This window comes from Mauremys mutica, chromosome 4 (assembly GCF_020497125.1).
Source record: "Mauremys mutica isolate MM-2020 ecotype Southern chromosome 4, ASM2049712v1, whole genome shotgun sequence".
NCBI classification, from domain to species: Eukaryota; Metazoa; Chordata; order Testudines; family Geoemydidae; genus Mauremys; species Mauremys mutica.
This window is the reverse complement of record NC_059075.1, coordinates 8,162,162-8,176,785: the sequence shown is the minus strand read 5'-3', so window position 1 is coordinate 8,176,785 and position 14,624 is coordinate 8,162,162. Positions and strand designations below refer to the sequence as shown.

Below are 14,624 nucleotides of genomic sequence, written 5' to 3'. Positions count from 1 at the left end.
AGCCCTGCCGTGCCCTTCTGTGCTGTGGGAGTGGAAGCATAGAGATGGTGGTGATGTGCCAGGCCTCACCCATTTGCCGTGGGATGGAGGGGGCTGCCTGGCTGCTGGTCATTTATGTGACCATGTAAAACCCGCTCCCGCGGGGAAGACACTTTCCTTGTAGGGAACTGTTGTTGTGCCTATTCCTTTGAATGGCAGACGGGCCAGGGCCGGGCCTCTCTCGCTGCTGTGCCCAATGCTCCGATGAGCCCGCCTACAATGGCATGTAGCCGATCTGCCACTGCCAGCAGCAAATATCTCCAATGGCTGGTGATGGGACACTAGGTGGCCAGGAGTGGGTGAGGTTCCATGGTCTGCTACGTGCAGAGGTCAGACTAGATGATCACGATGGTCCCTGCTGGCCTTAAAGTCTAGGTGTCCGAGAGAGCAGGCAGCCCCGGGCCACTCACAATCCTCGTGTCATGTCGTTCCCTTTCCAGCAATCTCCCCGCCGTCCAACCCCTGCGAAGACGGCAGCCACTCCTGCGCTTCGGCAGACCGCGCCCGCTGCGTTCATCACGGAGGCGGCTCGTTCAGCTGCGTGTGCCAGGCGGGTTATACGGGCAACGGGCATAATTGCTCTGGTATGTACACTCAGACTGGCCTGGCTGGGTTCCCCACCTCCCGCTCTCCCTCTGGGGTGCTTCCCTGTCAGGAGCCTGTTCTCTGCTTGGACTGTCGGGGGGAGATGCCAGTTTGGGTTGGTGATGACACGCTGCAGAATCCGGATCTGGACTCAACGTTCAGGGGATGTTGACATGGCCCCGCTCCAAAGAGAAAGGCCATTTGCAAAATGCAGCCGCATCTCTAGGGTCAGATTTTGAACACCCCTAGAGGCCAGGGTCCTTTGGGGCTCTTCTGGGTCCGTCTCTACACTGAATGATCCCCATGTTAGCCTGAAGTCCCCAGGCATGGGATTTGTCCTCAGAGAGGAAGAATCATCATCATAGAAGATTAGGGACCTTAGGAGGTCATCTAGTCCAACCCCCTGCTCAAAGCCCTTGTTGGGCTACAGAACGTACAGCCTGGGCAGGAGGAGGCCGGGTTACTGCGAGCCTTATGCCTGTTGGGTTTTCCTCGCAAGAGGGCGCCTCGCCCAGGACCCAGCTCCTGTGCTCATTGATGCCAGCGGGCCTGGGGCCAGCGTCTGCAGCAGGAGCAGGACTGGATTCTCCGTTCGCCTCAGGACTGGGTTGTGACTTCAGACCCAGAATCCTCTTCTGCCTCTTCATTGCCCCCTCTGGAGAGACGTGGGGGTGGGGTAGCGATTGGCTGCTGGCTTGGACCAGGAGTAAATTATGGCAGCCCCCACCCCCACCCCCGTGCCGACTCAGCTGTGCCGGCCCGTGAGTGGGTGGGACAAGCCAAGGCCCCACCCACTCCCCGTCCCCCTGCTCCAGGGATGGAGCAAATGGGTGCTTAGTCCGGGTTATTCCTGTGCCCGAGGGCTGGAGAGCCAGCATACGGAGGGATTTTATTCCCTTACACAGATGCCTAGTCCAGGGTCTGAACTCCTGCATTCCTCTCCACGAGCCCCTGCAGAACGTGGCCCGAGAGTCTGGTACGCCGGAGGCAGCAAGGGCTGCCGCGATGTGCGTCACCACAGCCAGCCGCCGAGGGGATCGGTTTCTGCGGCATGGAGGGTTTGCCACCTGTTGACCGAGTCCACCCCTCGAGGCTCTGGTGATGCCTGCGGCCGGGGCCGTGGACAGCCAAACCGCTCCCTGCCGAAGGGGGCAAGCCAGCCTCTTGGCAGAGGCCCTGGATGTTCTTTTGGGGGGGGCTTCTCCTCCCCTCCCCCTAGGCGCTGTCCTGTATTTACGGTGCCAAACACGTTCGCCACTTGCGGCAGCTGGAGGCGCCGCTCGGGCAGCGAGAGCAGCGCTGACGGGTGCGCGCTGGGGTCACCGTCAGGACGTAAGGGATGGGCAGAAAGACCTCGTGTGGGAATCCAGACGCTCACACGTGCGCTGCACGTCCCTGATCCCGGGGTACTGCGCTAACACGAATAGCGAAAAGGAGGCCCTGGGCCGTAGCGAGGCTCCTAGACGCCGTGGAAACCGATGGGGCGGGACACTGGCCTGGTCTCTGTGCTGGGGACAATCAACAGCTACAGCGTTGGTCAATTTCAGTAGGGTCTTAAGAGCGGGTTGCGCTCTGTGGGGTCAAGGGAGTCAGTGTCCCCCCGCCCCCCCCTTACGCTCCCACACAGGCTACCTGGAGCGTGGGCCTGGGAATAGGCAGGATGCACCCTCGCTCGCTGCGTCCCCCGAGTGGGGAGTGGGAAACGGACTGAGCCAGGGCTCTGCCACGGCACCGCTGAGCCTGCCCCTGGGCTGGGTGGGGTTGTATAGACCAGCTGTAAACGACTGCCTGGCGGGATACTCCTGGGGGGGGTGGAAGTGTGTGTGTGTTTGGGGGGGGGGACACAGCTATGTGTCACTATAGGCTGGGTGTGGGGATCTAGCCAGTGATGAGCTGCCAAAATGCTAACAACCGGTTCCCTCCTCCTCACCCCATGAGGGGTCATGCCCCCCCCCCCCGACTCCTGCCCCATCCAACCCCCCCATGTTCCTTGACAGGCCTCCCCCCCGGGACCCATGCCCTATCCACCCCCCTTCCCTGTCCTCTGACTGCCCCTTGCCACCCCATCCAACCCCTCCTCTCATTGCTGATGGCACCCGGGGACCCCGACCCCATCCAACCACCCCTTCTCTCTGTCCCCTGACTGTCCCTGGAATCCCTACCCCTAACTGCCCCCCACCACCCCATCCAACCCCTGCTCCTTCCTGACTGCCCCCCCGGGACCCTTGGCCCCGTTCAATCCCCCTGTTCCCTGCCCTCTGACTGCCCTGACAGTAATCCACCCCCCCCAACTCTCCTGCCCTCTATCCAACACCCCCTCCCTGCTCCCTTACCCTGCTGCCTGGAGGTGGGGGCCCAGCTGGGCTGGGGCTGGGACCGGAACCACCCGGCTGAGGTCAGGGCCAGACCTGGGGGCCGGCAGGAACCGCGCTGCCCGCCCGGACCCGGGGGCCGGACCCGGCGGCCGGGCAGGATCCACGCCGCCCGGCCGAGGTCGTAGCTGGACCCTGGGGGTAGGAGCCGCGCCGCCCGACCCCAGAGTCCCGCCACGACCTCCCGAGCGGTGCACCACCTGGAGCCCTCCTCCCGCTGGCACCCCCGCCCCAGCTCACCTCGTGGAAGCCGCTGCTTCCTTCTCAGCCCTCCCAGGCTTCCCGCGCGAACAGCTGATTCGCGGGCAGCTGGGGAGGGGGAGGAGAAGCCGGAGGAACTTCAGCAGAGGAGGCGGAGTGAGGTGAGCTGGGGCTGGGGGAAGGGTAGGGAGCTGATGGAGCTTTAGTTAAATTTAAAAGCCCTTTTGGAACTAGTTGTCCCTCCAGGAACAACCGGTTCTAAACGGGCTTCTAAATTTAACAACCGGTTCGCACGAACCGGTGCGAACCGGCTGCAGCTCACCACTGGATCTAGCCACCACCACTATTATTATTTATGGTGCAGTAACAACTAGCGGTCTCCACGGAGATCAGGGCCCCCCTGTGCCGGGAGCTGTACAGCCCGTGGTGAGCGACCGCCCCTGTTCCAAACGGCTCATCGCGCGTTTCCATACGTGTTCTTATGTTGTTATGTAGCAGGATTTCAGTTCCCACTGACATAACTGCCCAGAAGTGCCTTGTCATGAAACAGGCCATGAATGTCATTGCTGCTAACGGCCGGGGCCGTCTGCCTGAGCCTCTAGTCCCACCCCCTGCTCAGAGCAGGACCAACCCCAGCTAAATCATCCCAGCCAGGGCTTTGTCAAGCTGGGCCTTAAAAACCTCTAAGGATGGAGATTCCACCACCTCCCTAGGTAACCCATTCCAGTGCTTCACCAGCCTCCTAGTGAAATAGTGTTTCCTAATATCCAACCTAAACCTCCCCCACTGCAACTTGAGACCATTACTCCTTGTTCGGTCATCTGCCACCACTGAGAACAGCCGAGCTCCATCCTCTTTGGAACCCCCCTTCAGGTAGTTGAAAGCAGCTATCAAATCCCCCCTCACTCTTCTGCAGACTAAATAACCCGAGTTCCCTCAGCCTCTCCTCATAAGTCGTGTGCCCCAGCCCCCTGATCATTTTCGTTGCCCTCCGCTGGACTCTCTCCAATTTGTGCACATCCCTTCTGTAGTGTGGGGCCCAAAACACGTTAGCACTCTGGCGGCTGCACCTGGGTAACGAACATGTTCCTCTCCCTTCCGCAGATGTGGATGAATGCGCCGAAGGCAGATGTCACCAAGCTGCCGCGTGCTACAACACGCCCGGCTCCTTTTCGTGCCGCTGTCAACCAGGCTACCAAGGGGATGGCTTCCACTGCACACCTGGTAAGGGATCACGGGCTGAAGGCCTGATGCAGTATGAACGTCAGGACTGGCCCATGCTTCTGCTGAGCATCATGTAAACACTGCTAGCGTGGGAGGCGTGTGACTGCTCCACGGGGTGGGAGGCTGTGTGTGCCCAGACTGTGGCCCCGCCCTGAGGCCTGCCCCCATTCAGCCTCCGCCCCCCCCAAAGCCCCACCCACGCTCCATCCCCGGCCCTGCTCGGCCCCCCACTCCCAATCACCCCGTCTGCCACTCACGCCTCTTCGACCCCTCTCCTGGCCTCCCCGGCTGCTCACTGCTCGCACGGGCCTCTTCACCCCATCCCGTGAGGCCCCCATGTGGGCGGAGCCTCAGGGGAAGAGGACGATCGGGGGTGGGGCCATGGCCAGAGTGCCCACTCTTTTGGTGGCAGCACCCTCCGAAGGCGGCAGGCCAGCTGTTTGGAGAGGCTCAGCCTCCCCTGGCCTCTTATACCCACCGCCTGTGACTGTTAGACTTGTATTGGCTTCCCTTGTGCCGCCTGTTTTGTGAACAGGAACTCCTCGCTTAACGTTGTAGTTCTGTTCCTGAAAAATGCGACTTTAAGTGAAACGATGTTAAGTGAATCCAATTTCCCCATAAGAATTAATGTAAATGGGGGGGGTTAGTTTCCAGGGAAATGTTTTTCACCAGACAAAAGACATATGGATACACACACACACACACACACACACACACACACACACACACACACACACACACACACACACACACACACACACACACACACACACACACACACACACACTATAAGTTTTAAACAGTTTAATACTATACACAGCAATGTTGATTGTGAAGCTTGGTTGAGGTGGTGGAGTCAGAAGGTGGGCTATTTCCCAGGGAATGCCTTGCTGCTAAATGATGAACTAGCACTCAGCTGAGTCCTCAAGGGTTAACCCATTGTTGTTAATGTAGCCTCACACTCTACAAGGCAGCACAGATGGAGGGAGGGGAGACAGCATGGCAGAGAGAGACAGAGACACACACCACGTGTGTGAGAGATGTGCATTGCCCCTTTAAGTACGCTGACCCCACTCTAAGTACATTGCCTTTTTAAGTAGATCAGCAAGTTGAGACAGAAGCTGCTGCCAGGAAGCTCCCTCTGTCCTGAGCCCTGTCGTTCCCCCGCTCTATGGAGATGGGGTAAGCAGGGGGGAGGGGGGACACCCTGACATTAGCCCCCCTCTTTCCCCCCTCCCTGCACAGCAAGCAGGAGGCTCCCAGGAGCAGCTCCAAGGCAGAGGGCAGGAGCAGCACATGGCAGTGTGGGGAAGGACAGCTGAACTGCCGGCAATTGATAGCCTGCTGGCCGGCTGCCGCACAGGGAGCTGATGGGGGGGCTGCCGCCCACCCTGGTTCCGAGCCCCCACCAGCTAGCTGCAACCGGCTGCTCTTTCTGCAAAGTGGACAAAGCAGGCGGCTGCCAAACGACGTTATAAGGGAGCACTGGGCAACTTTAAACGAGCAGGTTCCCTAATTGGTCAGCAACGAAACAGCGTTAACCGGGACGACTTTAAGTGAGCAGTTGCTGTGCTCCTGCCCAAGCAGGCTGGACAAAAGTCACTGAACACACGAGCCTGGTTCTCTTTCGTTGAGCACACTGGCAACACGTATACCATGCTCCCCTTTCTACCGATTGCTCCACTACAGGATAATTGCCTACTACTGCTACCAGAGGTGCACCATTAGCTCAAATGATAGAGGCCCTGCTGAAGGGCCCAGGGGCAAACCCTGTTGGTGCTGGGCAGAACAATGAATGAGTGCGGTACTTTAATGGGTGGAGTATAATTTATAGCACCATTCACTGGCGTATGTACATGGCCAAAGCTTTGCTGCCTGGTTTGGCCAGTGTTCACCATGGTGGGGGCAATATGAAAACAAATACCCAAAACCAAATTTGCCCCTTCAAAATGTGGGCAAGTAAAGGGAACTGGATTGCAAGGTGGGGAAGAGGAGAGGCGTCTAGTGGTTAGAGCAAGGGAGCAGCAGTTGTGACTTATGGGGTCTATTCCTGACTCCGCCGGTGATGTGCTGTGTGGCCTCGGCCGATTGCCCGACCTCTCTGTGACTCAGTTTACCAGCCTATGGAAAGGGGCTCATACTATTTGCCTCCCATGCAAAGGTGCCTGAGGCTGGAGCACCGCAGTGAATGAGCTGAGAGGCCGGAGTGAAAGACTGTCCACATGGGTGGTGGGGAGACTAGTCCCCGGCCCCGCCCCTTCAGCCTGAGGCCCCACCCTTTCCACCCCCTCCCCCACCCAAGCCCCCCACCGCGACCAGGGGAGTCCCGTCCCACCAGCCGGCCCCGGCCCCAACCAGCCAGCCCAAGCACGGGCCCCAGACCCCCCGAGTCCCAGGCTCCCCTGCCCGCTTCGGGGGGGAGGGTGGGCAGAGTTGCCGCCTGGGCTGGGGCCACAGGGAAAGAGCGGGAGGCGGGAGGGGGGTCTCGCGGTGGGGTATGGACGAGGCCACGCCTGTTTGGGGAGACTTGGCCTCCCCCAGCCTAGATACCCGCCGCCCGCGGCTGTCCAGGCCTGTTCGAGTTTACCTTGGCGTAACCCCTGTGTCTGTTGCTCACTGTCGCGTGCCTGCGGGCAGAAACCACCCAGCGCCTGACGCCGTGTGAACAGGAGCGCCTCTATCCACAGCCCGCTCACGGGCTTCCAGGGGTTTCTGCCCACCCGGGGCTGCACAGACCCCAGTGCGACGACGAGGGGAACTACAGGCCGCTGCAGTGCCACAGCAGCACTGGCTTTTGCTGGTGTGTGGATGGAGCCGGGCAGGAGATCGCTGGGAGCAGACGCCCGCCGGGCACCGCCCCGCCGCACTGCAGGCCATCAGGTGAGTGAGCCCTGCCCTCCTGAGGCTGCCGTGGGAGCTGCCGTGGGCTGCCCTCGGCCCTTCGCTGATCAAACACAGGTACCAGTGAAACCTGCTTTTCCTCGTGCGCAGCCATAGCTAGTGTAAAACGCACCCGAGTTCCTGAGTGCTACATAGCCCCTGCCCTGGGCACCTCCGCCTGCCCCATGGGAGGTAGATGAGCCCTTGCGTAGGGGCTGCTGTTGAGGCTTTGAACCCTGGTCCCTCCCCCATCCTCCACACACACCTGCTGGCAGTGGGGCCAGGGCACTGGATTGGGCTCCAGGTGCCATGGGGTCTGTTTCCAGCTGGCATAAGTCACTTTAGATTGGAAGCTCTCTGGGGCAGGGACGGTCTCTCCCTAGGTATTTGTACAGCGCCTAGCACACTGGAGCCCAGAGTCAAGTAGCCTGGTCCTGTGATTGACCCTGCTTCTGTCCTCCATCTCTTTTAATGGATACTGATTGCCAAGGTTGGCATTGGACTGGTTAGAATGACCTGGGCTGGGAACAACGGGTAAATCCTTAAAGGGACCCCACCCCATTGAAAGCTATTCTAAACCAGCCCGAGCATACGTTAACTGGCTGCACATTTTCCATTAAGAGCTATAGTCCTTTCTAGTTTCATTATTTTGGGCACTAAAGTTTTTTTAGCGTCCTTGATGGGCCTGATGCAGGAAAGCCGGTGAGCCTTGCAAGGTGGCGCCTGTGCTTAGGGCTTGTGTGTTGTAAGTAGCTTCTGGCCGGGCTCCCATCAGAACCTCTCACCCTTCGCCGTAGAGCCCACCCAGAGACCGCAGACCATGTGTGAACGCTGGCGGCAAAGCCTTCTGGAGCACTACGGTGGCAGGCCACGTGAAGACCAGTACGTACCCCAGTGTGACGCTCTGGGCAACTTTAACCCGCTCCAGTGTCATGGCAACAGTGGCTATTGTTGGTGCGTGGATGAAAGTGGCAGAGAGGTTCACGGAACGAGATCGGAACCTGGCGTTCCCCCGCCGTGTGAGTACACAGTGCTTTGCTGGGGAGGAACTGGGTGTGAAACAAAAGGCTTGTTAGGGTGAGGAAAACGGTCACACTGCTGCTAGTCTAATGCTCGCAGCTTCACTTGGGTCCCAGCCAGGGGTCTATACACAGAGGATATAACTAATTAGGGGCCTGATGCTGCAATGGGATCCAGATGTCTGTGCAGCTTCAAGTGCAGGATCAGGCCGTAAAGCAATAATCAAGAAGCTGAATTGTGTTCCATCCCGCACCGATTCCAGTGCGGTAGGTTTCAAAAGGGTGGGACTGGAGGGAGAACTTGGTGCAGCTTGAAAGCTGGTCTCTCGCTCACCAAGAGAAGTGGGTCCATTAAAAGATATGACGTCACCCACCTTGTCTCTCTGCGTGTGTGCGCACTTGCCCGCACGGAGTCTTAGAGCTGGGTGGAGAATTCCTAGCCAAAGAAAGGTTTGACCAAAAAATGGTGGTGGAGCCCCCCACACACACTTTTCCAACTTGAACTCGGGTCAGAACAGCTGATCTTCCCCTTCGAGAGGTCACTGCATCTTTAACGTCTCTCCACGCGAGGTCAGGCAGGAATGTCATTTTTGTGTTTGACTGACAGGTCTCCCCAGCCTTGCTCCTCCCACTGTCCAGCCCTCTCCGCGGCCTGATGTGACTCCGCCGGCTGCGGGCACCTTCCTGCTGTATGCTCAGGGACAGCAAATCGGCTATTTACCGCTGAACGGCACCAGGCTTCAGAAAGAGATGGCAAAGACCCTGCTCTCACTGCATGTAAAGTATCTTCTTCAGAATGCGTCGCGTCTGGCAACTCGGGCTTTAAAGGATGCGCCTTATGTGGTGACAAGTCTATACAGAATCTTTGCCTTGGGAGATGAGCTGCCTGTATAAGGAACGTATACGTATGTAACACCAGTGCCTTGGGCAGAGGGGGGATTGACTGACAGTTAAAAAACAGACCCAGCTCTCTTGCCAAAACTGTAGCAGTCTAATCCATCGCTAGGCACCTAGCCCCCAGCAGAGGGAGACAGTGCACTACACCAGGCGGACATGGCTTATCCACGCCACCTGGCCAGGGAAGCACATCTTCCCGGTTCAGCTCCCTGTACAGGCCACCGCTTGTCTTACCGTGCCCCGGCCGCGTTGTCAGAGCTGGGACTGAACCTCTGGCTCTGAATGTATGTGCTGCTCCTTCCTGAGTTGCAAGACCCAGGCCCTGTAGACAAGGCTGTAGTAGACTCATCGACCTTGATGTGGCACAGCCCCCACTAGAGGGGGACAAAGCACCTCACCCCGTGGGCACGGCTTGCGGGTCAGGATCATATTTTCAGTTTTGTCGTCTCTCTTCTCTTTCTCCAGCCGATAAAACAAAATTGGACTCGGAGGTGGTGTGGTTTTCAGGCTAAGTAGGAGATTGTATAGTTGAGAGCAGAGCGTAACGTCCATTCGAGCTTTTGCTTCAGATACTCCATTGAGAAAGCAGCGAAGAGTCCTGTGGCACCTTATAGACTAACAGACGTATTGGAGCATGAGCTTTCGTGGGTGAATACCCACTTCGGCGGATGCATGATGTATTCACCCCACGAAAGCTCATGCTCCAATACGTCTGTTAGTCTATAAGGTGCCACAGGACTCTGCTGCTTTTACAGCTCCAGACTAACACAGCTCCCCCTCTGATACTTGACTCCATTGAGAAAGTATCTGAACCTTTGAACCTTTCCACAGCCCCTTCTCCATCTTTTCTCCTTCCTCCTCCCCCAATCCCCCCCTCCCCCATTAGAGACAAGCCACTTATTCACATATCGCAAAAAGAGCCAAACAGGTTGAGAGAAACTAAGAATTGGGGCATGACCATCAAATCTGTATCTGGGGGAGAGGAGGGGCGGGGAATATACTTAAATTGTGAAATTTTCCCTCCTGCAAGCTTGAAGGTCGTTACATGTCTCAGCTACAATCTTGTACAAGTCTCTGCTTGATCCCGGAGGTTTTTTTAAAGCCCAGCTGGAGACGGACATGCGCCTGGGACATCTGTCTTAAATAAGAATTCCCAAAGATTTCAGTACAAACTCCTAGGCCGTGCAACTAACAAAATCTGGACATTTTTCCAGCCTGAGTATCTCATACCAAACAAAAGTCAGACGGATGGAGCGGTTCAAATTCGCTGCTGGCTGAAACGCAACTCAAGTTGGCAGCCACTTACAGCAGCACAGATTTGGGCCCAGCTGGTTGAATTAAAATACAACTACCCGTTTGGAACGTTAATGTCTTACAAGCTTATTCCCGCACCCAGAAAGGTTGATTGTTTTAACCAAAGGGTACCCAAAGTGACAACCCTCAAACTGTGGCTAGAACACTGAGCCAGGCATGCAGGATTGCCTGAGTCCACTCATCAGCTGCAGCCATGTAAAGACCTTTGCAGTGGAGAATAAGCTGCATCTGAAGAAGTGAGGTTTTTTTTACCCACAAAAGCTTATGCCCAAATAAATCTGTTAGTCTGTAAGGTGCCACCAGACTCCTTGTTGTTTTTCTGGATACAGACTAACACGGCTACCCCCGATACGTTAAAAAAAAGGATATATATTTTAAATCCCTACAGGGTTCCATAGTGGTTGGACTAGATTATGATTGTCGGGAAAAAATGGTCTATTGGACAGACGTTGCTGGCCGGACAGTTAACCGAGCAAGTATAGAACCAGGGGCTGAACCTGAAACCATTATTAACTCAGGTAAATCACCATTTCCTTTGGATTGAATATGGCTGGTTTGAATAGCGCCATTGAAGCTGCTGTCCACATAGCAGACTCACAGTGGGGCTAGGAAGGAGGAATCCCAGCTTTGATGTGGCCGCACTCTATAACCTTTGGCAAGCAATTATCTGCCTCGCTTTACCAACGAGGCATCATAGATTATGATAGATTTGGGGGAGGAGAGCTAGATGGAACAACAGGGATAATAGTAAACCGCCTGACAGGGGTATAGGGAGGATTAAGTACATGATCTTACAAAATTGAAAGTACTACAGTAGAACCTCAGAGTTACGAACACCAGAGTTACAAACTGACCAATCAACCCCATACCTCAGTTGGCAGCAGAAGCATGCAATCAGCCAGCAGCAGAGACAGTACAGTACTGTGTTAAATGTAAACTAGTAAAAAAAAAATCAAGGGAAAGCAGCATTTTTCCTTCTGCATAGTAAAGTTTCAAAGCTGTATTGAGTCAATGTTCAGTTGTAAATTTTTGAAAGACCAACCAGAACATTTTCTTCAGAGTTACGAACAACTTCCATTCTCGAGGTGTTCATAACCCTGAGGTTCTACTGTACGTAATACCAAGTCTGATCACAAAATCCTCCCTTGCACATATACTGACAGTGTTTCTCTTTTCACTTCCTTCCAGGCCTGATGAGTCCCGAAGGCCTCACCATTGACCACTTCCGCAGAACCATGTTTTGGACAGATAGCGGCCTGGACAAAATTGAGCGTGCAAGATTGGATGGTTCTGAGCGGCGAGTTCTGTTTGATGCAGACCTTGTGAATCCTCGTGCAATCGCTGTGGATGCAATTAGAGGGTAAATGGCAGCACAGCACCTATGCTTTGTAAAGGGCTGTATTCTTACAGACCTTTGTGTCATTATGTTCATATGGTGGGTTGGAATGAAATGAGATTCACTCACAGGGTAACTGACTACAATGCTGGACCTAGGAGCTGCATTTTCAGTGTAAGGTAATATAAAGGTAATAACTGGAGATATACCAATCTCCTAGAACTGGAAGGGACCTTGAAAGGTCATTGAGTCCAGCCCCCTGCCTTCACTAGCAGGACCAATTTTTTGCCCTAGATCCCTAAGTGGCCTCTTCAAGGATTGAACTCACAACCCTGGGTTTAAGCAGGCCAATGCTCAAACCACTGAGCTATTCCTCCCCCCGTTAAAAGTCAGACCCATAATTCACCACTAGCACCAGTCCAATAATGGACACTGTAGTGTAAACAGGTCTCACAACAGGGTTAGACAAACCTGCTAGTACTTTAAGTACATTGGCATCCTGGCTACCCCATTGGAAAAGCACTGGTGAATAAGTGAGCTGAATTTTCCTCGTGTGCATGCTGCCCCCTACAGTCAGTCACTGGCCTGAGACAAAACTTTGTGCTCTAAATAACCTGGCTGCAAAGCAAGTACTAGTGGTAATGGCTGGCGTGATAGACATTTCTCTCTCATGTGCACACGCTCCAGCTAGTTATTTCCTTAAGAGTGTGTAGGAAGGAAGCACTCAAGATCGGAGCGTGAAACACTTTTACCCTTCTATTTAGTATTTGGCTAAATTTGCCAGTTCTCTTCAGTGTTCAGATTTAAAATATCATTGAAAGGTTTGAATCTTGTACAAATTTGGAACACTTTTTTTAATGAAGATTGGTTACAACACCCCATGTACGTACCTTTGCTATCTAGAAAGTTCATGGGACTGGCCCTAATTACAGAAGAATAGCTTCAATCTAATCCTTGCAAATGATTGGTTGTAAACACACATTCTGGAGCTTGTTCAGCTTTCCTTGTAGGGAATTTCACATCCGCTAATGGTCTGGTCCAGCCAGCAGACTGAGAGGTCTGGGACTTTTCTGATAGTTCTTCCAATTCTGTTTGGTTTTGGTTTTTTTAAATTGGTTCACCCACTGTGAATCCTTACTGTGGTTTGTTAATTGGCTTCCTCACAGCAACCTTTACTGGACTGACTGGAATCGTGAAGCACCTAAAATTGAAACCTCAACCGTAGATGGAGCTAACAGAAGGATTCTGGTGAATAAAGACATCGGCTTACCAAATGGCTTGACTTTTGACCCTTTCGCCAAACTGATTTGCTGGGCAGACGCAGGTAACTTAAGATAATACAGATTGAAACATAGCCCATCTATAAAAATTCTCCATTCACTTCCTCACCTCCCATCATCCCCCTTATAAAAAATGAACAGGAAGTGGACTTTTTCCACACATTGCCTGTCTAAACATGACAAATTTTAGATTGAAAGGCAAAAAATACTTTACTGACTTCTGAAAATATGCGACTGAATAAGGTGGTCTTGGTGAAGCTGTGTAATGTTATTTTCCATTAAGTGTGTTAGCTGGCCTCTATCAGCTAAAACATTGTGGATGATTTTCCTCTACCACACGTTAGGTTTATGTATGAGAATGAAGTGTGGATGTCTTCAGAGGTTAAGTGGGTGTTGGGCAGACCAGTTTTAGAGCCACCAGCAGAAGGCAGTATACGAACAAAGGCTTCCTACTCCAAGCAATAGAAGTGACTAACTCGACCGGGATAGATTTTTTGTTTTTATAGGAAAGGTGAAATAATTTAACTTCTAAAATTGGGATGCCCATTTATAGTTGCTACAGAAGCATTCCTTGTTTGGATTTCTCCGCAATTCTTTTGCATGCTGTTTTGCCTGTCATGAATAGTAACATGGAATTGTAGCATTTAACACACAACAGAATTTAACACTTCATCACATATTGGCTGCTATACACAGATGGACATTTTCTGTACCTATGCAGCATCCAAGGAGAACGCATGTGTAGCTGCATTTTGTACTGAGATATGTTTAGGACTGAGTTTAGAATCCACATGGGTCTTTCAGTGAATACTGTATCTGTGACACAGATTGAAGAACTGAGCCGCTGACAGAGGCACATAGACAAAAATAACATACTGTATATACTCATTCATTAGCCCATTTGTTTATAAGCCGACCCCCCACCAAGATGGATAGGTAAAAGTGGCAAAAACTGTATCATTCTGTCATAAGCCAACCCTGTAGTACAGGGGTTGGCAAACTTTGGCTCCCGGCCATCAGGGTAAGTTGGTAGGGGACCAGGATGTTTTATTTACCTGGAGTGTTCCCAGGCACAGAGCCCCTCAGCTCCCAGGGGCTGTGGTTTACCGTTCCCAGCCCCTGGGAGCTGCGGGAAGTGGCGTGGGCCAAGGGATATGCTGGTCACCACGTCCCGCAGCTCCCAGGGGCTGGGAACAGCTAAGTGTGGCCACTGGGAGCTGAGGGTCTCCAGGCCTGCGACCACTCTAGGTAAACAAAATGACAAAGTATTATTCAATTGAATAGAGCTTAAAATCGTCAAATTTTGGTGTAGACCATTGATAAGCTGACCCCTGCTCTTTAATGCTTCATAAGCCAAATTTTTTTTGGTTAAAAAGTGAACAAGTATATATGGAAAGTACTTTCCTTTATGCCCCTGTAGTGGATTGAGTAGAGGTGGATGTATATGTGCCGTCAAACTGGGAATTCTATTTCAGTC

The 14,624-nt window shown here is 53.7% G+C and overlaps 1 protein-coding gene across 4 annotated transcripts in view; it reads left to right on the top strand.

The window, feature by feature from the left end:
* Positions 1–14,624, top strand: part of NID2 (nidogen 2) — a 51,898-nt gene that overhangs the window by 35,020 nt on the left and 2,254 nt on the right. For 3 of the 4 annotated variants that reach the window (XM_045016521.1, XM_045016522.1, XM_045016520.1), the window contains 8 exons: positions 480–623; positions 4,302–4,421; positions 7,059–7,301; positions 8,099–8,320; positions 8,928–9,097; positions 10,920–11,049; positions 11,720–11,891; positions 13,034–13,191. In XM_045016521.1, the coding sequence (XP_044872456.1) occupies positions 480–623; positions 4,302–4,421; positions 7,059–7,301; positions 8,099–8,320; positions 8,928–9,097; positions 10,920–11,049; positions 11,720–11,891; positions 13,034–13,191 (1,359 nt within the window). The remainder of the gene's footprint in view (positions 1–479; positions 624–4,301; positions 4,422–7,058; positions 7,302–8,098; positions 8,321–8,927; positions 9,098–10,919; positions 11,050–11,719; positions 11,892–13,033; positions 13,192–14,624) is intronic. The other variant, XM_045016523.1, reaches the window with a different exon arrangement.